At 39.0% G+C, this 26,569-nt stretch overlaps 2 protein-coding genes across 2 annotated transcripts; one reads left to right on the top strand and one right to left on the bottom strand.

Annotated features, from left to right (window-relative positions):
- Positions 1-280: 280 nt before the first annotated feature.
- Positions 281-26,109, bottom strand: LOC113469235 (platelet-activating factor acetylhydrolase IB subunit beta-like). Its single transcript, XM_026826784.1, has 5 exons — positions 26,101-26,109; positions 25,598-25,709; positions 25,343-25,437; positions 693-815; positions 281-355 (listed from the first exon to the last, which is right to left on the bottom strand). Exons 1-5 carry the CDS (start codon positions 26,107-26,109, stop codon positions 281-283), a joined length of 414 nt encoding a protein of 137 aa, XP_026682585.1.
- LOC103513632 (SOSS complex subunit C) lies at positions 1,223-3,301 on the top strand. Its single transcript, XM_008478478.2, has 3 exons — positions 1,223-1,528; positions 2,235-2,335; positions 2,785-3,301. Exons 1-3 carry the CDS (start codon positions 1,501-1,503, stop codon positions 2,914-2,916), a joined length of 261 nt encoding a protein of 86 aa, XP_008476700.1. The 5' UTR covers positions 1,223-1,500; the 3' UTR covers positions 2,917-3,301.
- Positions 26,110-26,569: the final 460 nt, after the last annotated feature.

Below are 26,569 nucleotides of genomic sequence, written 5' to 3'. Positions count from 1 at the left end.
TGTCCTCTTTCTCTGTTTCAAATCATCAAATATTCTCTCTATCCATTTCAAATGTCCTCTTTTTCTGTTTCAAATCATCAAGTATTCTCTCTATCCATTTCAAATGTCCTCTTTCTCTGTTTCAAATCATGAAGTATTCTCTCTATCCATTTCAAATGTCCTCTTTCTCTGTTTCAAATCATCAAATATTCTCTATCCATTTCAAATGTCCTCTTTCTCTGATTCAAATCATCAAATGTTCTCTCTATCCATTTCAAATGTCCTCTTTCTCTGTTTCAAATCACTTGAGAAGTTTATTGACGGCGAAGAATTTCTCCCATAGGGGATTCCGGTTTCGACCCCGTGGCAGCAGTTCCTGGAGGGAGAAAAAGTGTAAGATGGGTTAGCCCAGTGGTAACTTGCTTGTCATGCAGAAGGTCCCGGGTTGGAATTGCACTATCGGCAAAAATTTGTATTTGTTTTTTGATTGTAAATATTTCAATGGGGTACTTTTTGGAGTTCTTGAGTTGACTCAGTACCTAAAAGGGAAGTATTGTGTCTCTTATCACCCATCTGATGAGGGACTTACAATGGAATGGGTATGGTACAACACAGACCACATGAGCCTGATGTAGCAGTTTTTTCATGGCTGCAAAATAAAAATGGTGGTGAAACTTGGGCGGGGAAAACACCCTACTAAGCTCATTACTTACTGTTAGGACAATGTAAGCACTTGGTAATTTGGACTGGACCACTCTGACGAGTTCAATAATTCCATCCGCTATGTTCTCGGGGGAGTCTGATACATTGTTTGAGCCCACTAGAATCACAACTACCTGGAATGAGAGAAGAACAAAGTTTTGGCTTCAGGGGTCTAGTGGCCAAGATGCTTATCTAGATGACAGCAGAGGTGTTTTATTTTAAGGGCTCCTTTTTTTAAAGAGGTTTGACAGAGGGAACTGTATCCATCCGCTATGTTCTCGGGGGAGTCTGATACATTGTTTGAGCCCACTAGAATCACAACTACCTGGAATGAGAGAAGAACAAAGTTTTAATTGATTGGCTTCAGAGGTCTAGTGGCCAAGATGCTTATCTAGATGACAGCAGGTGTTTTATTTTAAGGGCTCCTTTTTTTTAAGAGGTTTGACAGAGGAAACTGTAACTGCTATGGTCTTATTACTCGAGCCGCGAATATTCAAAATTTAAAAACAGAATACAAAAAAAGAAATTAGAAAAAGCCAAAGCCAAATGCCAAAAGAAAAGGGCTGAAGCACTGAAGACAAAGGCTGATTTTATTTATTTTAATTTTCTTTTCTCATTCGTTTTTGACCAATTTCTTAATTTTATTTTCTGTTCGAAAGTTCTCCAGTCCTATAACCCCAGGAACCTTCACAAAGCCTTGTTGTTCCTGTGGCAATATTGATCTCAACTCCACACAAACTATGCAGATCACCCTTTCTTCAGATACACAGAACTGAACTCTAGCTCACTGCCTAGGTGAAGGAGTGAAACACTTCGGAAATGTCTTCATTTCAAGCTGCCAATAGAGGTAAGAATAAGCACTTGTACTTTTAGGTCAGTGGAGATAGGGGTAATTATGCAGAAGTCACAACAGTGGAAAAGAAAGCTCCTTTTTGTATTTAACCTAACCCTATAATAACACTGGTCACTGCTCTAATTGTGAAAACTCCTTTTTGCATTTAACCTAACCCTATAATAAACTATAATAACATTAATCACTGCTCTAATTGTGAAAACTCCTTTTTGCGTTTAACCTAACCCTATAATAACACTGGTCACTGCTTGTTTCTGCCAGTTCCTTTGGTAACAATCTTTCACTGACGTGACTTCTGCACAAGTACCGAGATAGGTCTCAGCAGTGGAGATAGCCTGAGAAGGTAACTGAAATTGAAAAAAGTTGTGTAGATTTTTTACTCATCTGGAAAATGGATGGTTCTATAATAACACAGGTCACTGCTTGTTTCTGCCAGTTCCTTTGGTAACAATCTTTCACTGACGTGACTTCTGCACAAGTACCAAGATGGGTCCCAGCAGTGGAGATAGCCTGAGAAGGCAACTGACATTGAAAAAAGTTGTGTAGATTTTTTACCCATCTGGAAAATGGACCATCTGGGCTATCATGCAGGGCTGGCTTTTTCCCAGACACATTCAAGGTTGGCCTCATTGTAAAGAGTGTAATGCATAAAATTTATTTTTATTGTTTCTAAGTTTCTACCTATTCAATTTGATTTCAGAGCTTCAAAACCGAAAGATTCTCGAGGACTTGCAAATGAAGAAACAGTTGCTCTTGAAGCAAGGGGCTGCTCCCAATTCACCTCCAATCTCTAACTCTATGGTAGGTATTGGAAAAAAGTACAGTGTCCTACCCATATTGGACAATTTAATCTCTGGCTATGTTAGTATAATAATTAGAAGACAAATCTGATGCAAAACGAGAGCGAATTTATTTGTGAATCCAAAATCAAATTCAAATGGAGAATCAATCATCGAATGGGGTAATTGGACTGGCTGAAATATCCAACCAGTCCAAAAATATTACAGTTAGTTGTAGATAAGTGAATGAAATGTCATTAAAATCAGCAAATCAGGCATTTGTTTTCTTTCCCCTGGTCTAGCTAAAATCTTTATTTTTTTTTATTTTTTTTTTATTTATATATAGGTTCCTACCTTAAATCAAAGGTGTATGAAGAAATGCCCAGAATGTCAAAAGAAGCAATCTATATGGAAGTGATTTAACTGTCTTTCCTGTTTCACTAAATCACATTTTCTCTTCTTCATTTCTAGTCGGCAGATCAGTTGCAACATCAGCGGGCAGCCTTGATAACTGCCAATGCTCAGTCGACCGGATTTTACATCACTCAAGACTCCTCGTTTGGTAACATTGTCCTGCCTGTTCTGCCACGATATGATGCATGAAACTATGGACTGGGAAACTTGGATGCTGAAAAAAGAGCTACTCTCTTCATTGGACTGGCCAGTCAGTGAGTCAGATCCTGATTCCTGATATCTATAGCCTGAAGGGATTTGCAGAGTGAGTTTCGTGTTTTAGAATCTACCAACATGTGAAATAACCTCAAAAGGGGTGTGGATAAACAACGGTTGCCATACTCCATGTAGAGCTAAAAAAAGTAGCAATGTTGAAACATAATGTCAGTTGCGTCAGCAAGCAAGATGCCCCTAATTAACTTGTAATTTATTAACTCCAAATTAACTTGTAATATATTCACCCCAAATCAACTTGTAATATATTTATTTTGTAAATACACGAAATTTTGACAATTGACTTACAGTATGAAATGTACCTACATTTTTTTTTTTCTTTTTTTCTGGGTTCCAGTCAATTTCGATTGACTTCGGGCGACCATGTGTATAAAGTCCATCCTAGGATCCCCGACCAAGCTAATTAGGGTGCCATTGTTTCCCACTAGCATTCAATGTGCTATCGCCGCTAGCTCTCGAAAATTGAATAGAGGAGTCATATTGACGACAAAAATGACACGGAGCAGCATTACTCTGGAGTCATATTGACGACAAAAATGACACGGAGCAGCACACGAGACTCCGTAGGAAATCCGGGAAACTCATTCTACAGTTTTTTTTAATGACGGATTTTATGACTTATGACATGTTTTATTACGCGAGACAGAGAAGGAGAGAGAGATAAAAGGAGAGGAAGTGAGACAAAAGAAGAGAGAGAGAGAGAAAGTGAGACAGAAAAGAAAAAGTCATATTGACGACAAAAATGACACGGAGCAGCATTACTCTGGAGTCATATTGACGACAAAAATGACACGGAGCAGCACACGAGACTACGTAGGAAATCCGGGAAACTCATTCTACAGTTTTTTTAATGACGGATTTTATGACTTATGACATGTTTTATTACGCGAGACAGAGAAGGAGAGAGAGAGAGATAAAAGGAGAGGAAGTGAGACAAAAGAAGAGAGAGAGAGAAAGTGAGACAGAAAAGAAGAGAGAGAGACAGACATACAGAAAAGGGGAGAGAGACCGACAGACATACAGAAAAGGAGAGAGAGAAAGAGAGGGGGAGACAGTGAGAGAGAGGAATAAAGGAAAAAAGTATACTCGTAGGTGGTACCTATGGAGAGAGAGAGAGAGAGACTGACACAAAGGAGAGAGAGAGAGAGACAGACTGACACAAAGGAGAGAGAGAGAGAAATGAGAGGAAGTGAAATAGAAAAGAAGAGGGAGGGAGACGAAAGGAAAAAAAATGCACTCGTATACCTCGTGAAATATCACGATGAGACAGAAAGAGACAGACAGATGTCGAGATACTGGAGAGAGAAAGAGACAGACAAAGAGCAAGGGAGAGAGAGAAAGAAAGAAGAGGGAGAGAGACAAGAGGAGATATGCCCGTATAGTAAAATGTCGAGATGCTGGAAAGAAAAAGAAAAATTCCGTTGGTCCTCATTTTTCCTGCTCTATGACTTTGAAACATCACCCAAGTAAGCGCAACTGATCTATTGGATATTGTCCAATAAAAACCTTTATAATTAGTAACAACTACCTAATACTAATTACATACATCACAGTAGGTATTAGGTACTCTAGGTAGTTAGGTGTAGGTACTAACAGTTAGGTATGATTATTCAAAATGCCTATAATAGGGTTTAATAGGTCTGCAATCTTGTTCGCCCGCACATTTATTTTTTTGCATGATAATTTTCCCCTACCTTGGCGTCAGGTAATTACGTACGTACTGTTGTGTTTACTTTATCATTATCAAAGTAAGAAACATATGAACTGTTCACATGGATTGCCTGTCCAGTGGTGAATCCGTATGTCCAGTTTGAACTTTTCCAAGTCATAGGTAAGGAGGTACCTACTGGCATTTTCCATGAGAGGCTATCAGCACGAAACGTGTCCCTAATTAAACCTTGATTCCCAGACTCGTAGACGTTTGCAACCTAATCAGAATAATCGATGTTATGCGGTGCTTACGTTTGTTGAGGTGAATAATTCTGAATTTTAATTTCTAATTATTTACCTACCTATATTGACGTCCGGGAAATTTCCAAGAATTGCAATTTTTTTTTAGCCGCAAGCTCTCTTCATCAGGGTCAGCATTATAAACTTGTCCATTGGTTTACCTATTCATGGTTACTGTGGGATGCTTAGGATGTAATATGTTGAAATCAATGGATATCATACTAGAACATTTAGAAGATGAAATTAAAGAGAAGATTAGTATTGTAAAGAAACAATTGCTAGGAGGGATCTCTTACATTGGATGTGATAAATTAAAGAGAATGTTAAATGTATGCGATTATTAAAAGAAAATTACTCTGATGAAAATTTAGTGAAATAGACTTCCACATATACCAAACCACTTTTTGGAGGCAAAATTTTAAGAATTTTCATTGAGGAAAAATAACAATTTGGGCTGTACCCTGTGTCTAAAAGATTTCGCTGTAGGCGATAAAATGTAAATCCACTTTTAGATTTATACAAATTAAAAATCAAATCAGCAAAAGACATTATTAGGATGAACATATTAATCAAGGCAATGCTATAAGTATAATGTAGGTACTTTATATATTTAATAACAGTAAAATAGATAAATAATTGATACATTTGTGACATTTTTTATAAGTTTAGTAAAACACTATTCGTTTAATAATTTTATATTAACAGTCAAGGCAATGCTATAAGTATAATGTAGGTACTTTATATATTTAATAACAGTAAAATAGATAAATAATTGATACATTTGTGACATTTTACTATAAGTTTAGTTTAAACACTATTGGTTAATCTTATATTATATTAACAGCGAAAATGATAATTTAATTGATTAAATTTGTGACATATATTAACAGCGAAAATGATAATTTAATTGATTAAATTTGTGACAAATTAAACACTACGTTAAATTTATTAAATGTGACAACTGATAAAAGTATTACCAATCTTCAGTACCAGCAATATAAATCATCCTGACCTAAGGAGAAGGTATGTGCATTGCAAAATAGTAGTCATCATACATACAACTAACAGAGATCTAGATAACAAATATAAATTTCGGACATGAAATTAGTACATATCTAGGTACCTAATTCACTATGGTAGCTACATAGTTCTTAAATTGTGTTTGGGGGAACTGAATTATGTATATCTACATAAGTTTACTAAATCATTTGTGACATATTAAACACTACGTTAAATTTATTAAATGTGACAACTGATAACAGTATTACCAATCTTCAGTACTAGCAATATAAATCATCCTGACCTAAGGAAAAGGTATGTGCATTGGAAATAGTAGTCATCATACATACAACTAACAGAGATCTAGATAACAAATATAAATTTCGGACATCAAATTAGTACCTATCTAGGTACCTAATTCACTATAGTAGCTACATAGTTCTTAATTTGTGTTTGGGGGAACTGAATTATATCTACATAGTTAACTAAATCATTATAAAATTACCATGCTTTGGTAATATTATTCTTTGCCACTAGAAAGAAAGACTGAAAAAAAAAAAGATCTAAACATTTACTTTTTTGTGGCTTTTTTCGAAATTTAAATAATTTTTAGCCAAAGAAAATGATAACTTGGGCTATCTGTGACATTTTATTATAAATCTAATTAGGTATAGAATAATAGTTTTAATACATATATGTAAAATTGTCAGTTTATTTAAAGCTGTATCTGGACCGCATTCATATTTGTATACCTGTCTCATCGCATCGTACTGTCTGTCCGGAAAGAAAAAATTCCACCCCGTACAGGAGGGTGGAGTCACCTCCGGCTTGACTCTTGTCTATGAAAGTGGGGTTGGTTATCATACTCATGCTTTCCACTTTCCACCGTACCAGTTATCACGGTAGTCAATATTTATCTACTCCAGAACTCTCAGAGGTTCCGGTTTCGAAAATTTTGTGAAATTTATCAAATTTGGTTTCCTACAGACTGGCTGGTTATAGATACTTTGCGAACATAATTTTTCCAGTAGGTTCAGATGAAGGGTTTGACAGAGGGAACTGTAACTGCTAAGGTCTTATTGCCCCGAAAGCGAACAGAGGAGGAAGACAGGATAGAAAGTCAGCCGTTCCGAGAACGAACCTTATCTGTTTAGGATAAAATCCACCCCGGGCGAAAAGGGAAGTAAGGGACCCCAAGTCCATTTTGGGCTGAATTGAGTTTTGTAAATCACTGGAAAGCTAATAATTGGGTTTAGTCTATTAATTTATACAAGACCACTAGACCTAATAGGTAGCCTTATAGGTCCTTCATATTAATTTAGATTGAACTTATGGCTTATACGAGTGTTTCTTGTTCTTTTTTGATCAAGATCTTGTTCTTAAATATTCCAAGTTTGTTTAGATATACTCGAAGCTTGTAGGTCTTAACCATCATCACTGAATCATAGGCACTCTTATTGAATAACCACTGAACCATAGACTCATAATAAAGTTGTTACACTTGAACTTGCCTCGGTAGCTTTAGCTTAGTGGTCACTCTACCGCGATGTATCTATGCTATGGCCGAGGATGGACTTATCTTCAAGTTCCTCGGCAAAGTCAATAGAACCACACAGGTAAGAAGGTTTGGCGTGGTTCCAAGAGGTTATGCAGGGTGCATACCATGTCCTATTCCTAAAGGCGAAAGATAGAAACGATTTTTCATGGTATCTGGATTATAAGTTACGACCACTTTCATTCGTCACTGAATGGGTATCACTTGAGGCTAGCCCACCAGAGGTCCCATGTTCGATTGGGAAAAGGTGAGTTGGTTCCCAAAAAAAGGTCCATTTTTGTCACGTATGAATTGGTTCCCCTTCAAAAATTTCATGTACGAATTGGTTCCCCTTGGAAAAAGGTATTAATTGGTTCCGACATTAAGAAATGACAAAAAAGTGTAATTAATCTATTTATTTACGAAGTTTTTCGGCTTTGTGCCTGGATTTCGGGATACACTCAGCCTCCTGAGGAGGTATGATATTTATTCTTAAGATTGTTTGAGAATTTGACCACGATAATGGTAGTAGCCTACTGTTGGGTTAATGGGTTTCACGGACTCTTCAGTCCTATTCGAGCAGTATAAAAAGCAATGTTGGTTTTTGTAATATTGTTAGGTCGTTTCCCTTTATCAATCAAATCTCAAATTATCTGTGGTGAAGCAGAGCTTTTTCACAACTTTAGTGTGGAGTGGATATTACCTCATTTGCTATCAATGTCCATAGTATCTGTGGTGAAGCAGAGCTTTTTCACAACTTTAGTGTGGAGTGGATATCACCTCATTTGCTATCAATGTCCATAATTATTTCAACACACCATTGGTCACTATTCAATTAAAGTAGCTACTCAATTGTCCTCACGAGGCTGAGTGCACGCCAAACTCCAAACACAGAGCCGAAAAAACTTCGACCGCGGTGGAAGTCTATTTCACTAAATTTTCATCAGAGTAATTTTCTTTTAATGATCGCATACATTTAACATTCTCTTTAATTTATCACATCCGATGTAAGAGATCCCCGTGGAAGTCTATTTCACTAAATTTTCATCAGAGTAATTTTCTTTTAATGATCGCATACATTTAACATTCTCTTTAATTTATCACATCCAATGTAAGAGATCCCCCCTAGCAATTGTTTCTTTACAATACTAATTTTCTCTTTAATTTCATCTTCTAAATGTTCTAGTATGATATCCATTGATTTCAACATATCAATTTCATTCTTAATATCTTCATAACGTTGTTTGGTCCGCAGCAAATTATAAAACCGAACTCTTGCGTTTATTTTCTCCTCTGGAATTCATCACTGAATCATAGGCACTCTTATTGAATAACCACTGAACCATAGACTCATAATAAAGTTGTTACACTTGAACTTGCCTCGGTAGTTTTAGCTTAGTGGTCAGTGCTTTTCGACTCAGGAGGAAATAGACCTTATGTCCAAGGTATTCTTTGTCTTCTATCTTCCAATCTGTTCTGTTTATGTTCTTATCAAATTTTTTTATTGTATCTACTGACTACCCTAACACCATCGATGGTTGGGTAATTGTTACGGTATAACGTACGACATATCGTAAAAATGTTGTTGGGATTCTTACTTCTTACCATCAGGTTTTTATAGGGTGTCCCAGCATTTTATGTCCTATTAACTGTCCACAGTTTTGAACTCAAGGGCCATCGTCAAGGTCTAATAGTTGAAAGGAAATTTATGTGAGACTTTTGGGAACCAATTAGAGTTTATTAGAGGGAGTTGTCCGAAACCTAATTAAGAAATTGTTCAAGTTCTAATCCCATCTATTCTCCTTCTCTAATACAAATATTCCCGGTCTAGGCCTGACAAGTGACTCGGGTTAGGAATGTTGGGATGTCTTAGCTCGTGGTTCGAATCCATACCATGGCACAATATGAAGGCCTTAGCTATCTCACCTCTTGTACAATGTGTTTCCGTGCACAGCGAACCATGACTGTGTTGTAATTTGATTAATTGATCTCTCTCAATAAAATCAAATAATTACCTAGCATGATTAATCTAACCATCTGGCCCGGGAGAGATTGGTTTGTTCGTCATTTGATTTCAAAATCTGAGATACATCCAAGAGAAATACAAGAAAAGTCAAAACAATATTCAATAATTATTCATGCCAAAGCATTAAACAAATTCAAAATGCTACCGAAATCTAAGTACGTCGGTAACTTCCGCGCGATGAATCCAATGATGGCCGCTTTTGACAGGCCGCTAGGACCAAGTACTCGATGAACCTTTTTTTTTTTTTTTTTGTTATTATTAATATTTATAATTTTCTTTAAAAGTGTTCAGAAGAATTTTTTATTCACCCAAATCCCGAAAGATTTTATTGCTGGCCTGGAAACTGCAGTGTAGAATAGAAAATGACTTCTTTCTTCGCTATTGTTTCACAGTAAGTTCTAAATTTCTCGTATTGAAGGATGAATTGTGATACAAAAAGAAACGTTCGATGTCAAAAGGAAATGCTTCGCCCTCTACCATGCAGCAAAATCAGACCTCTGACCTCTACACGATGTAGAACAATAGTAACAAGAAAACCAAGTGTAAGGACCAACAGAGGATCATTCCTTCGAAAACAAAAACCCAAGCTGTACGATTTCGAAGTCTTTCCGAAAACATTGACTTTGCATCAAAGTAAAAAACCCTGTTTGAAAAATACAAAAGAATTTGACCAAGTGGGTCGTTCAAATGTTAACAGATGGATTTCACAACATAAGAGTAAACTATGTCCTCATGGTTATCATACAGATTGCTCTGAAACGAAGCACTGTGCGACTAAACAAAGACAAGCTCGCAAACATACGAGTGTTACTCCGTACAAAGATTTGAAAGATACCTTCTCGAGACGTCCAGTGGTGAAAAAGGAATCTGTAAATCCAGCTAGAAGTCATCCTGTGAGGAATAGTCACTTCCAATCATTTCCAGGTGGGAGCTTTCCCAACACTAAAGCGAGACCTAGACACACAAGTGTTCTAACCAAACATCCAAGCTTAGATTTCCTTAGACATCGCTTAGATCCAAGCTTAGACACAGAGCTAGAAGAAGTAACTTCGTGGAGTTCAAAATGTAGCGAAACTTCCTCATGGTCTAAATGCTACTGTAGCTACTGCTTACTTCTAACTCAGAACCACGATGGTTGACTGCGGTTCAGGACGAGCCAGCCAATTTAACATGGCTAGAGCTAGAGACCATCACCCCGGTGTATAGCAGATACATAAAGACATCTTTTCTTTATTCTGCTATCGCTATTCGGCGAAAGCTAAAGCCGCTACAACAACAACAACAACGGTTATTCTGATTTTATTGAATTTTTTAAAAAATGGTCAACACATTGAAGAAATATTCTCCTTAAAAGTTGGTCCTGATCGGACCTTTGACATCTCAGTAGAGGTCTTTTACTCTTTCTTCTGGGTAAGTTTTACAGTTCACTGAGTCACTAGGTCTGCAATGCCTAGGTTCTTGGTTCACATCTTAGTGTGGGCTATAATTTAGAATCTCCCTCAAATCACGCCATCGACCTACGAGAATTGGTTCTGTGATTTGCCAAATTGCTACCATTTATTCAAGAATGTCTAAAATGACCGAAAATCCAGTTACAATCCCAATGTCACAAGGAAAACTGAGTTCACAAGATAGGACCAAGTCAGGCTCGAACCTAAGAGGTATCATACTTTTGGTACGGTGATGGTGGCTGAATACTCTTCATTTTACACATTTTATTTTTTTAAAGGCTTTTTCTTTTTCTTCTTTTTAATGAGGTTTAACCTTGGTGGCACACCTGCTAATGATACGGTCTTAAATGACATGACGGGGGTTAGGTAGGTATACCCTTCATTAGGCGATAAGCTTCTCAAATCCTCACATTAATCTCACCCAGTCTGAGTGGGGACCGGAAAACCCAACAGCATGCGATTACTTATGTGGAGGAGGAAGAAGAAGAAGAGGAAGAAGAAGAAGAAGAAGAAAAAGAAGAAGAAAAAGAAGACGAAGAAGAAGACGACGACGAAAAAGAAGAATAAGGAGTAAAAGAAGGAGAATATCGACAATAACAAGGAGGAGGAGGACGAGGAAGAAGAAGAAGAGTAAGCACTTTCCAAAAAGTACCTACTCTTATATCCCGTTGAAATTTCTGCAATTGATTCCTGTAGGTACCTGGATACCACGAACATTTTCGGTCACTCTGGGAACCGAACCCAGGAGAAACGTTTCCAATTTCTCTCCATCTGCAGAGATAAGGCAGTTCTCTAATTTTATTGAGTTGGATCACTTGGGTAAGGGTTATCCGAAGTTATATTTTGTGGTTCAAATGATTTACAATCTGTCTGCGTGATAATCAAATGACAAAATAAAATGTAAACTGCATATTCAAAAGACTTGTGTTTTTCTTTTATTTCCTTACTTCTCTAAAAAAGTCGATCTATGTGAGCTTATTTCAGAACGTTCAGTTCATTGAGAATTGTGGCATCTCCACTATAGATGTTAGGTTACGAATTTACATACCGTAGTTCGATTTACAATCTGTCTGCGTGATAATCAAATGACAAATAAAATGTAAACTGCATATTCAAAAGACTTGTGTTTTTCTTTTATTTCCTTTCTTCTATAAAAAAAAGTCGATCTATGTGAGCTTATTTCAGAACGTTCAGTTCATTGAGAATTGGATTTACAATCTGTCTGCGTGATAATCAAATGACAAATAAAATGTAAACTGCATATTCAAAAGACTTGTGTTTTTCTTTTATTTCCTTACTTCTCTAAAAAAGTCGATCTACCTATGTGAGCTTATTTCAGAACGTTCAGTTCATTGAGAATTGTGGCATCTCCACTAGATGTTAGGTTACGAATTTACATACCGTAGTTCTGGCATCTCCACTAATATTAAACTGTCTTTTTCTTATTTCACCTATGGTATAAGTAATGAAGTACCTACCTACTCTATAATATCTCTCCACTAATATTAAACTGTCTTTGCATACCGTTCATAGGTGAAATGGTATAAGTAATTAACTACCTACCTACTCTATAATATCTATGTATTATCCACTACAATTTACATGATGTTAGTAGAATATTGGGGAAATGTGATATCTCCACTAATATGATTGGTCAATCTAGCCAATCTTATTAGTGGAGATGTCAACTTTCTCAAAATAAATCTTATTTAGTCTCTAGGCAACGATAAAGGCCTACATCAGTTCTCACTTCTCAACAGATCACTGAAGTTAAGAAGCATTGTGCGTGGTTGGTATCTAGACGGCCCAGCTGGGGCAACAACTACTACCCGCTATTTGAGGTGCCCTCAGTCTCTTGAGGAAAATTGATAAGCTAAATGAAAAGGAAAATAAAAGCCTTAGCAGTCATAAATGTACTCGTATAACCTAAGCTGTTAAACCATTAGTTAAATACCTACCTCTCACCTGTTGGAAAAAAAAAATCAATCTTAGAGGGTAGGATGAAATATGGGGTAGTTTTATCGTCTCCACTAATATTGGGGGCACGGTTGGTCTGGTCTGACAGATCTAGGTCTGACAGATCTAGGTCTGACAGATCTAGGTCTGACAGATCTAGGTCTGACAGATCCAGGTCTGACAGATCTAGGTCTGACAGATCTAGGTCTGACAGATCCAGGTCTGACAGATCTAGGTCTGACAGACTCAGGTCTGACAGATCCAGGTCTGACAGATCTAGGTCTGACAGATCTAGGTCTGACAGATCTAGGTCTGACAGATCCAGGTCTGACAGATCCAGGTCTGACAGATCTAGGTCTGACAGATCCAGGTCTGACAGATCTAGGTCTGACAGACTCAAGTCTGACAGATCTAGGTCTGACAGATCCAGGTCTGACAGATCTAGGTCTGACAGATCCAGGTCTGACAGATCTAGGTCTGACAGACTCAAGTCTGACAGATCTAGGTCTGACAGACCTAGGTCTGACAGATCTAGGTCTGACAGATCCAGGTCTGACAGACTCAGGTCTGACAGATCTAGGTCTGACAGATCCAGGTCTGACAGATCTAGGTCTGACAGATCTAGGTCTGACAGATCTAGGTCTGACAGACCCAGGTCTGACAGATCTAGGTCTGACAAATCTAGGTCTGACAGACCCAGGTCTGACAGACGGACTCATCGTAAGTAGCTAGACTGACGAAATGCCTCCTAAACTGATTAGCCAATACCTTTCAGCAGAGGACGCTTTAAGAGCTCTTACTCTCAACCCCGGGGGAGGTGTCGGGTTCTTATCCCAATTGGGACGGAAAATTTCCAGGATCGGAGATGTAAAAGAATGTGCCTTTTTAACGTATCTACCTAATTCGAAAGCGGTTCTAAGGTACAGTCTTTTTTAAAGCTGCAGAGACAATCATAGAACGGTCAGTAGAGCATTCACCTGTCACAGGATTGTGGATTATGTTTGACCCATTCCTTGGACATACCGCGTTTGCCGATAGAGAACTGTTTGCCCATAGTTTGACATTGATTAGGAAGATAAGATAGAATAGATTGGGTGGACTTGAATTGAAAGATCTAGAAATCGGTGAATTTGGCACATGCACTAATAACGGCTGGGTTTCTCCTATCCTGTCTTCCTTCTCTCTTCGATTTCGGGACGATAACACCATAGCAGTTACAGTTCCCTCTGTCAAACCTGTTAAAAAAAAAGCTAAAAGAGTGTAATGGGATGTTAGTCTCTTATTGTCTCTATAGGCAAAGTAGAGTCCTTTTTACTTTCCTTTTATACCTTGAGAGCTGAACCTTTTCGTGAGAGTGGACACAACCCCTGTTCCTGTTCACGCACATACGCACCTACTAACGGAAACTTGAAGAAGATTTTTTTTTTTTTAGGGAACCGAACCCAGGACCTTCTGCATGGGAGACACCCAACATGTCGTGCCTGCAGAGACAATCATAGAACGGTCAGTAGAGCATTCACCTGTCACAGGATTGTGGATTATGTTTGACCCATTCCTTGGACATACCGCGCTATAGAGAACTGTTTGCCGATAGTTTGACATTGATTAGGAAGATAGAATAGATTGGGTGGACTTGAATTGAAAGATCTAGAAATCGGTGAATTTGGCACATGCACTAGTAAGATTTTTTTTCTTTTAAGAGGTTTGACAGAGGGAACTGTAACTGCTAGGGTCTTATCGTCCCGAAATCGAAGAGAGAAGGAAGACAGGATAGGGAGAAAGCCAGCCGTTCCGAGAACGAACATTATCCCATCAGGATAAAATCCGCCCCGGGCGGGAATCGAACCCGCGGCCTAGCGCAAGAAGATTGAACCGCGTAAAGTCCCAGAGTCCCACAGGCACAGGGCACAGGTATAGTGAGAAAATTTTCGACTGGCCAATCAGATAATGATGATAATTATTCGGATAGAATGTACATAGCGTCCGAGGAGTGGATTTAATTGACCGTCCCGCCTCCCCTACCTGCGTTTCCTCCTATATAAACAGACAGTTCCGTTCCAGTCCATGTTATTCACTGTCTGTTACTTCGTCAGTCAAGTCATTTCCCCAGTTGTTTTCCCTACCGTTAAAATGTACAAAGTGTTAGCCGTTGCCGTGTGTTGCGCTGTGATCGCCAGCTGTCTGGCTAAGCCCCAGACCAAGAAGTACACCACCAAGTACGACAACATCAACTTGGAGGAAATCATCCACAATGATCGTCTGTTGAACAACTACTATGCAGCCGTTCCGAGAACGAACATTATCCCATCAGGATTAAATCCGCCCCGGGCGGGAATCGAACCCGTGGCCTAGCGCTTAGAAGACAGACGCGCCACCAACCAAGCTAACTAGGCTGGTTCTGATAAGGTTTAAAAGTGTTTTTGGCACATCCACTAATCGCCAATATTTATGGCACATTTGATGCGCCAATGCCCGATGGAACAGTAAAAGAAAGGAATTGTTAAGCACGAATGCTTGTTACAAAAAATGTCGTTCCCCTAGGAATACACTAAAGGTGACTAGGCTAAATTCGACTAGGCTAAATTGTATGACGATTTGGGATCGAACCACGAAACTCCAGGTCCAAAGTTTAGCTCGCTAACCATGACTGTTCCATTGAATAGTGCCCTTAACATTGGCCCTATTATGCCCTTAATATTGGCCCTATAATGCCCTTAACATTGGCCCCATAACGCCCTTAACACTGGTAAGATTGCCCATTAATGCACAATTGCACACTGGTGCACTAGGTACTCATATGAGTGTACAGTCGAACCTGGATAAACGAGAACCCAAGGGACTAGGTCATTTTTCTCGTTTAAAGAGGTTTCTCGTTTAAGGAGTTTCTCGTTTAAAGAGGTTTCATGTAACTTTTTCTCGTTTATAGAGGTTATTAGTAGAGTCGAATAGTGAAGAGGTTATTAGTAGAGTAGACACGTTCATGAAATGTACCGACAGATTTAAACAAGTTAGAACAATTTCTCGTTTAGAGAGGTCCGGAAATTCAAAATTCTCCTTTATAGAGGCTTTTCCGAGTTTTGACCTCAGATTTGGATTTTTCAAAACTTTTTACGTAGGAATCGACCTTTTATTAATAATATTTTCCCAATTGCAACTCCTCCATTAGTAACAACTACCTACTAATTACATACATCACGGTAGGTATTAGGTACTCTTGGTAGTTAGGTGTAGGTACTAAAACAGTTAGGTATGATTATTCAAAATGCCTATAATAGGGTTTAATAGGTCTGCAATCTTGTTCGCCCGTAGATTTATATTTTCGCATGGTAATTTCCCCTTGCCTAGGCGTCAGGTAATTACGTACGTACTGTTGTGTTTACTTTATCATTATCAAAGTAAGAAACGTATGAACTGTTCACATGGATTGTCTGTCCAGTGGTGAATCCCTATATTATCCAGTTTGAACTTTTCCAAGTCAATTTTGAAAATTAACTCCATACCCGGTGAACTAATCATGGACATGATACACCCTAGGAATGTATCACACAGAGCTGACTCGAATACAAAAGATATAAAATGAATTTTAAAAATTGCCGCCGGGACAGCTATCTCACGTCGTCCGAGCTCATCTCAGCCCTGTTCATAAACACACCTTGTATGACAGGGGTTTAACGGTCACTGATCCAAACTTTGTATCTTTTATTTTATTCCGCTAAACCGTCCAATCAATCTTATTAAAACTATCCGAACATTTGATCCCGCTAAAATCGGCCAAAGTTTTTCATCATCCCAACGTTTTATTCCGCTAAAACTATCTAAACTAAAATCATCCCAACATCTTATTGCGCTAAAATCATCCAAATTTTTTATCGAACTAATTTTTTTTTTTTATCCAACACTTTATCCTGCTAAAAACATTCACAATTTTTTGTTTGTTTTTTGATAGGGGTTTAACGTCACTGATCCAATCTTTGTAGGTATCTTTTGTTGTATTCCGCTAAAACTATCCGATCTTTCCATCTTACAAAATCATCCCAACATTTTATTCTGCTAAAATCATCCAAAGTTTTTCTGGTCTAAATCCAGATTCATAAGATTAGCATTTTGCTTTTGACTTTTCCTTGATACGTACATGAGATTTATACTTAGCCAAGAATCTACTGTTGCACCCAGAACCAGTAGGTTAAGTAACAAGTACAAGAACCAATATACCTACTAATAAGTAACAAGAACTAATAATTCAAATATTAGACAGCTGTTGACTCATTGGAAAAATTCATCTCTTTATTTTACATAATACTTTATCACCTTACCTGCCTGCCTATATTAAATAAAATGCAGTAGGAAAAGACGGCCAGCCTAGTTAGCTTGGAGTGTAGAGCGTCTACTAATGGAGCTGTTGCAAATGGGTAAAAATTATAAATAAATGGTCTATTCCTATGTAAAAAGTTGGGAAAAATACAAATCTGAGATCAAAACTCCGAAAAAAGAAAAATTATAAATAAATGGTCAATTCTTATGTAAAAAGTTGGGAAAAATCCAAATCCGAGGTCAAAACTCCGAAAAAATAACTGTAAAAGGTGGAAAAATTCAATTTTTATTTTCCGTTCTAATGAAAGAGTTCAAATATGTGTGACGTCAGACTTTACGCAGTTGTTTTTTTCGTCCGTTGGGTAGCGCCACTATGCAAGCGCGCTAGCGGAGGAACAGAAAGAACTGCGCAGAAACGTATGCGCACAAACACATTAATGCGTTGCCTGTGAGGGATCTTTGCTCGGGATATTTGATGTGACGTCATCGCCTACGGGAGCCAATGCCGTGACTAATTTTAAAAAAAAAAAAAAAAAAAATCGACTAACTCATCGTTCAAAGATCTAAGCAGCTATCAACCCAACGATAGACCAAGTAGAATATACGTAGAAGTATTGGCATCTCCACTAATAAACTACTAAAGCATCCCAGGCCTATTTATAGGAAGAAAGAAGAAAAACTTGTATTGGTAGGTATGTACAAGTTTACAAGTACCATTCCTATGTACTTACAAGTACCATTCCTATGTACAAGTTTACAAGTACCATTCCTATGTACTTACAATAATTTGTTTTACACTTTTCCTTCTGGTAGTGGAATTATTACATTCATTAGCATGAGATTATCCAGCCATCATAAATTTCATACAATAACACACTCCACATCTACCAGATACTTGTTTATCATTTTTCTCAGGTGTATACTTGCTTAGGAATCATAGAAATATACTCAGATTATTAGGCCAGGTACCAATTCGCCCAGGTTTTCGTTCCTGGTTTTCTGGAAGTTGATTATTTCCCATTAAGTACGAATATATCTGGGGGGGAGGGGGGGGGGAATGACGTGTTCCTTGTTGTTTTGACCAATTTGGTCGAATTAAATAGAATCAAGAAGAATAAGACGAAGACGAAGAAGAAGACGAAAAAGAAGAATAAGGAGTAAAAGAAGGAGAATATCGACAATAACAAGGAGGAGGAAGGAGAAGAAGAAGAAAATGCTGTGAAATTTGAACACAAATAGGATTTTAATGGACGGGTTTGAGATTATTGACGTAGGTGCATAGATCTCTGACTCTTTGATAATTGATAATTAGGTAGGTAGGTCGGTAGGTAGATATATAGGTAAGGAGGTACCTACTGGCATTTTCCATGAGAGGCTATCAGCACGAAACGTGTCCCTAATTAAACCTTGATTCCCAGACTCGTAGACGTTTGCAACCTAATCAGAATAATCGATGTTATGCGGTGCTTACGTTTGTTGAGGTGAATAATTCTGAATTTTAATTTCTAATTATTTACCTACCTATATTGACGTCCGGGAAATTTCCAAGAATTGCAATTTTTTTTTAGCCGCAAGCTCTCTTCATCAGGGTCAGCATTATAAACTTGTCCATTGGTTTACCTATTCATGGTTACTGTGGGATGCTTAGGATGTAAAACTGTATTAATTTTGTTAAAGCAAAGATTTCATGTATGTTCACCTCAATTGAAATGAAGCTACTAAATTTTTATATCACCACTATGGTCTGCCCTCCAGATTTGTAGGCACACTTTCCAAAAATATCGATCACGAAAGTTTAAATGTAATCCCCGAATTGAGAGCTGTAATGCCCACCACTCACTCTCAAACTGTCTGACAGACCCAGGTCTGACAGATCTAGGTCTGACAGATCCAGGTCTGACAGACTCAGGTCTGACAGATCTAGGTCTGACAGATCCAGGTCTGACAGACTCAGGTCTGACAGATCTAGGTCTGACAGACTCAGGTCTGACAGATCTAGGTCTGACAGACTCAGGTCTGACAGATCCAGGTCTGACAGATCTAGGTCTGACAGATCCAGGTCTGACAGACTCAGGTCTGACAGATCTAGGTCTGACAGATCCAGGTCTGACAGACTCAGGTCTGACAGATCTAGGTCTGACAGATCCAGGTCTGACAGACTCAGGTCTGACAGATCTAGGTCTGACAGATCCAGGTCTGACAGATCTAGGTCTGACAGATCCAGGTCTGACAGATCTAGGTCTGACAGATCCAGGTCTGACAGATCTAGGTCTGACAGATCCAGGTCTGACAGATCTAGGTCTGACAGATCCAGGTCTGACAGATCTAGGTCTGACAGATCCAGGTCTGACAGATCTAGGTCTGACAGATCCAGGTCTGACAGATCTAGGTCTGACAGATCCAGGTCTGACAGATCTAGGTCTGACATCAGTGGCGTAGCGTCCATGTAGGGCGTGTATGGCGGCCATACACTCAAAATTTACCCAAATACCCTTAAATATTGACTTTAAATATTTATGAAGAAGCATGTGCATGACTTATGTAGTAATGTGCATGGTGATGGAAATTAGTGCCCTACACGCCTCACACCTGACTTTAGACCACGCTACGCCACTGGTGGTCAGTGCTTTTCGACTCAGGAGGAAATAGACCTTATGTCCAAGGTATTCTTTGTCTTCTATCTTTCAATCTGTTCTGTTTATGTTCTTATCAAATTTTTTATTGTATCTACTGACTACCCTGACAACATCGATGGTTGGGTAATTGTTACGGTATAACGTATCTACGACATATCGTAAAAATGTTGTTGGGATTCTTACTTCTTACCATCAGGTTTTTATAGGATGTCCCAGCATTTTATGTCTTATTACCTGTTCAGTTTTGAACTCAAGGGCCATCGTCAAGGTCTAATAGTTGAAGGAAAGGGAATTTATGTGAGACTTTTGGGAACCAATTAGAGTTTATTAGAGGGAGTTGTCCGAAATCTAATTAAGAATTGTTCAAGATCTAATCCAGTGTATTCTCCTTCTCCAATAGAACTCCAAATATTCCCGGTCTAGGCCTGACAAGTGACTCGGGTTAGGAATGTTGGGATGTCTTAGCTCGTGGTTCGAATCCATAGCATGGCACAATATGAAGGCCTTAGCCTCTTGTACAATGTGTTTCCGTGCACAGCGAACCATGACTGTGTTGTAATTTGATTAATTGATCTCTCTCGATAAAATCAAATAATTACCTAGCATGATTAATCTAACCATCTGGTCCGGGAGAGATTGGTTTGTTCGTCATTTGATTTCAAAATCTGAGATACATCCAAGAGAAATATAGGAAACGTCAAAACAATATTCATGCCAAAGCATTAAACAAATTCAAAATGCTACCGAAATCTAAGTAGGTAGGTAACTTCCACACGATGAATTCAATGATGACCGGTTCTGACAGGCCGCTAGGCCCAAGTACTCGATGAACCAGCTTTCGATCCAGTTCTCTGACGTTCCTCTTATCTTTCTGATGTTGAAACATTTGATAATTCCATCCCCCAAAGAGTCGATCGGCCGTAACCACTCGGGTACGGAGATTTTAACAACCATTATCTACCGTAATCACTGATCATGATCACCTAATGAACTTTTTTCGAGGTAAGATAGAGAAAACTGTACCTACGTAACTGCTAAGGTCTTATCGTCCCGAAAGCGAAGAGAGAAGGAAGACAGGATAGGAGAAAGCGAGCCGTTCAGAAAACGAACCTTAACTGTTTAGGGTAGTGTTCGCCCTGGGCGGGACTCAAACCCGTGACCTAGCGCTTACAAGGCAGCACGCTACCAACCAAGCTAACTAGGCTGACTAAGCTGGCGTCTTGGGTTATCTAGTTCGCCTCTCCCAGGACAGCGAAATTCTTTTTAACAAGCTAACCAACCTCCGTGTCCGAGTGGCGAGTGGGTATCACACTAGGCTTGCACGCTGGAGGTCCCGGGTTTGTTTCCCGGCGGTGTCGAAGTTTTTTCGGCCCTATACATAATTATATGCTTGGAGTAGGGGGTGCACTCAGCCCCGTGAGGACAATTGAGTAGGTACCTAACTGATGTGTCACATTTTCAGATTCTCATTTTTCTTTTTTCCTGGTACGTTTTTCGCACACCAGTGTTTTTTTAGGGTGGGTAGTTCGGGACGCGAGGAAGCGACAGATAAACATTCTTCCTAGAGACCGACTGCGACTGCATGCAATGGAGAATTGGAGCCAGAATATTACGAGTATACCTACTCTGTGATGTGTGTGAGTGTGTGCAGTGTCTCTGAAATTCAAACATCAGAAAACTCTGGCAGAATAGAGACTATTAAAACACTGGAAGCCCCGTGAGGACAATTGAGTAGGTACCTAACTGATGTGTCACATTTTCAGATTCTCATTTTTCTTTTTTCCTGGTACGTTTTTCGCGCACCAGTGTTTTTTTAGGGTGGGTAGTTCGGGACGCGAGGAAGCGACAGATAAACATTCTTCCTAGAGACCGACTGCATGCAATGGAGAATTGGAGACAGAATATTACGAGTATACTCTGTGATGTGTGTGCAGTGTCTCTGAAATTCAAACATCAGAAAACTCTGGCAGAATAGAGACTATTAAAACTCTGTAGGAATCTAGGAGACCATCAGACAAATTTACTAGGAATTCCGGTCGAATAAGAATTGAAATTAAAAATGGGAAAAAGAATATGTAAGATTTTTTTAAAAAAGGTTTGACAGAGGGAACTGTAACTGCTATGGTCTTATCGTCCCGAAATGGAAGAGAGAAGGAGGACAGGATAAAAAGTCAGCCGTTCCCAGAACGAATCTTATCTCTGTTCAGGATAAAATCCGCCCCGGGTCGGAATTGACCCCACTAAACTTACTAAACCACTTAGCTAAATACTTACCCTGATGTACCTAATAATACGTCTTCTTTTTCTTTGTTGCTTTTTCCCGTGTACGTACAGACGGGGTCGGCGTTTTCGTCAGCCTCTCAATCAGCCCTAACTAGGGTGATTGCTTTGGGCTGACATTTGATTTTGGCTTCAAATTTTACGAGTGGATGCCCTTCGCACTCAACCTTTGCTATTTCTTTAGCAAGGGAAATTCAGGCTGGTTTACTCCCTGTTTAACGTACCCCAGACAGACAGATGTACCTCTACATAATACCTACATTACAATAAAAATAAAATAATAATAATAAAAAATGTAAAAATCAAAGCCACGAATTACTTATTTGTGGTGAAGCTGAGAACCACTCTTAGTCAGCCTAGTTAGCTTGCTGGGTAACGGCTGTCTTTCTCCTATCTTGTCTTCCTTCTCTCTTCGATTTCGGGACGATAAGACCTTAGCAGTTACAGATCCCTCTATCAGACCTCTTAAAAAATAGCTACTCAATTGTTCTCTCAAGCCTGAGTGCACCAAGCACAGAGCCATAAACATTTCGACCCCGCCGGGAATCGAACGTGACACCTCCGGCACACAAGCCAAGGTGATACCCACTCGGCTACTGAGTACAGTAGAACCTCGATTATATCAATATTTGCAATCGAAAAACGAGTACAAATTTTTGTCGATGGTGGGATTCGAACCCGGGACCTTCTGCATGGCAAGCAGAAGGTCCCGGGCAATGGGCAATCACGGAAGGTACCATGTGGGCAATCACGTGTTGTTGACTTTTCCCGGCTCCACTCAGGCTGAGTGAGGTTATCGTGAGGAGGTGGGTAGCTTGTCACCGAATGGGGGGTAAAACCCCTCGCCACTAAAAACCTCAACAGTTATAGGTAACAGTGACGTTAAGGGTGGGTTTCGCCAACTTACTTTTTGGCCCCCAGCAGCCTGTTAACTTAACAGCTTAGCCTTTTAGCCTTACAAACAAACAGTTAAGCCTTTACAAACAAAATGGAAGGGTGCTAGCCAGGCATGTTAAGGACAAAAAAAAATAAAAAAAAAAAAAATATTGGTGAAATCCACCCTCAATGTCTTGAGAAATCATTAAAACCACCCTGTACTTGTCCACCATGCCTTTAGCCGTGGGCTGAGCTCAGGGTGTTTGGAATAGAATAGAAAATATCTATACCTACATTGCCTTTCTTTGCCTTTCATCGTTTTCGTAACTTCCTAATGTAACAACGCCCTTATGAACACAGACCAGCTCACGGGAAAAAGCGTGAGCCGTGAGGGCCCAAATCAAGCGTGTCGGGAGGCGCGCGAACGCCAAGAGTTCGAAACGCCGCTCCCCGTCACTCAGCCTGTATTAAGACCAACCACTCACTATCAGGTAGACCTGACAGGTACATCTGATCAGATCCGCTTGTCAGGTCTACCTTAGAGTGAGTGTGCTCATAGGGAAAACAGTGAAAAGAGCATTGCATCTATTGCATCAACAATACAACAAGAGTAACTATTTAGTAACTTTGTCTTTTATTTAACTTCGGTTCCTACTTTTTTCAAGTTCTCATAGCCACACCTTCCAAAAGGCCCTAAAATCGGACGGTATGATGAAGGGGGGGAAGTCGCATCTCTATATACAACTATTTCTCCCAAGTCTCTAACATGTTAGAGTGGCCGAGCGGTCAAGGTGCTCGTCTCATGAGCCGAGCGATGTAGGAGTGCTCGGGTTCAATTCCTTCCGAATGTTCTTTTTTTTTCTTCATCTTTTTTTTTCATTATAGGACTTTCACCTGCCTTAGGCCCGGTACGAGTGTTTTTTCGTGAAATTTTTGACAGTTGAACAGAAAAGAAAAAGATAATAATAAAAGAAACGAACCTCGTCTATTTGGGATAAAATCCGCCCCGGGCGGGTATCGAACCCACGGCCTAGCACTTACAAGGCAGACGCGCTACCAACCAAGCTAACTAGGCTGGAAAACTCACTTTGATTATTCAGGAAAACAGACAAAACAAACGAATAATAAAGTGTGTAGAAAAAGCAATATATATTTTTTTTTTTTCATTAATAAATACAAACAAAAGCATATTTATTTTATCATTACCTCAATAGTACAAGAAAGAGACTAAACTCAAGTAAAGAAAAACCCAAACTCCTAATAAATCACTTGAGCAACGTTGCGCGTGGTGGGTATCTGGATGGGTCCCAAAATAAGCAACATATATATTAGTTAATTAGATTTTTACAAACTTTTTTTTTTCAAGGGGCTTGACAGAGGGAACTGTAACTACTATGGTCTTATCGTCCCGAAAATTGCAACGTTGCGCGTGGTGGGTATCTGGATGGGTCCCAAAATAAGCAACATATATATTAGTTAATTAGATTTTTACAAACTTTTTTTTTCAAGGGGCTTGACAGAGGGAACTGTAACTACTATGGTCTTATCGTCCCGAAAATTGAAGAGAGAAGGAAGACAGGATAGGAGAAAGCCAGCCGTTTCGAGAACGAACATTATCCCATCAGGATAAAATCCGCCCCGGGCGGGAATCGAACCCGCGGCCTAGCACTTACAAGGTAGACGCACTACCAACTAAGCTAAGTAGGCTGGCTAACGGCTCCTTTCACATCTAGACTGCAAGTACCTAGTAGCACACCACACATTTTGCAAGTCTAGGTGTGAAAGGAGCTCAAGATGTTTGATAGGTAGAGAACTGTAACTATGAAGGTGTCAATATTCCAGAATCAAAGAGAGGGGGATAGGATAGGACAAACCCAGCTGTTTTTAGAACAAACGTTAATGATTTAGGATAAATTTTGCCATAGGTGGGAATCAAACCTGCAATCTAGCATTTACAAGGCACCCATACTACCCTCCAAGTCCAAGCCAACTTCTATTGAACTTTTTTTTTAGGCACTTATTTATTTAATTGAAGGAGTTTCAACAATAAATACCTACCTTGTATTAAAATTTAAATTGCCAATGTAACCACATTACTGTAGCCCAGTGATGAAGTAAAGGTACTCTTCAGTTCTATTTTTTTTTTTTTTATTATTTTTAATCAAGCAAGGTCCTAAAATTTTTGTTATACCATGTTATTTGAGCTATAAAATACACGAGACCTTGTTTAGACTACTGGGGTAACTTTTTAGTCTCATTCAAGCAGGATAAACAAGGTATATTCTTTTCTATTCTATTCAAACAGGGTCATAAACTTACTTACCTTTGGTTTTATATTATCAAGAATACCATCTTCTATTCGCCACAGGGTGTTTTGAATCTTCTCGAATCCAATACTGAAATTTATACAATGCAGTGGTTCAAACAGTTCCCGCCAGGTTTGTGTTTGACCGAGGTAGTTTAGAACAGGGAAAACTTTAACTACATCTTTCTGACATGGGAAAACTTTAACTACATCTTTCTGACATGGGAAAACTTCTCTTCTCGAATCCAATACTGAAATTTATACAATGCAGTGGTTCAAACAGTTCCCGCCAGGTTTGTGTTTGACCGAGGTAGTTTAGAACGGTGTCTCCAATAAATATGACATCGGGCTCAGATTCTTTGGCGAGTAAAAGATGTTGCTCATGCTGTAAGAAGAATGGTGATTGTTGACAATTACTTGTTGAATGTACTAGTTTCTTACAAGTTAAAGAATGTTGTGTGTGGTTAGTATTCAAAAGGGTGACAAGCTGGGTATACACTAGTTTTTTTTTTTTTGCAAGCCCCACTCAGGATGGATGAGGATAATGTCAGCTGGTAAGTTGTCACCAAATGGAGAGCAAAACCCCCCATCATTAATTACTTTACTTAGCAGTTACAAAGTGAAAAGTAAATAGTTGCTTTCTAACCTACCTTCAGAAGTAATTGGATCGCCCTTACTTTTTTAAATTTAGTTAACCCTTTGAGTTTCAGTAGTTGTTTAACCCTCTGTTTTAGAATTCACTAACCAAGTAACCAACTAGTCTACAGCTCACTTACCTGACTCATCCATAAGAGGAGATATGCCCGTATAGTAAAATGTCGAGATGCTGGAGAGAGAGAGAGAGAGAGAGAGGAAGAAGAGGGAGGAAGAGTCATCCATAGGTTATCACCCCATGGATCTTCTTCTTTCACTGGAATGGTACACGGATTACTCATTGCAGACTAAAGAAGTCACAAGGACCAAGACACAATTGTATTTATAAACACTTTCCTCAAGCAACCTCTTCAAAATATCAATTGTCTCTTTACTTATAGGTATTTAGACTTACTACATCTTTCTGACATGGGAAAACTTTAACTACATCTTTCTGACATGGGAAAACTTCAACTACATCTTTCTGACATGGGAAAACTTCAACTACATCTTTCTGACATGGGAAAACTTTAACTACATCTTTCTGACACCCCATGAGCTCACGTGACGTGACGTGATAGTAGTGTGTTTCTACCTTAAGGTATATTTTAC

Source organism: Diaphorina citri, unplaced genomic scaffold (genome assembly GCF_000475195.1).
Source record: "Diaphorina citri unplaced genomic scaffold, Diaci psyllid genome assembly version 1.1 scaffold998, whole genome shotgun sequence".
Lineage (NCBI taxonomy): Eukaryota > Metazoa > Arthropoda > Insecta > Hemiptera > Psyllidae > Diaphorina > Diaphorina citri.
Note: the sequence above shows the minus strand (reverse complement) of the source record. Positions and strands in the feature narration are given on the sequence as shown.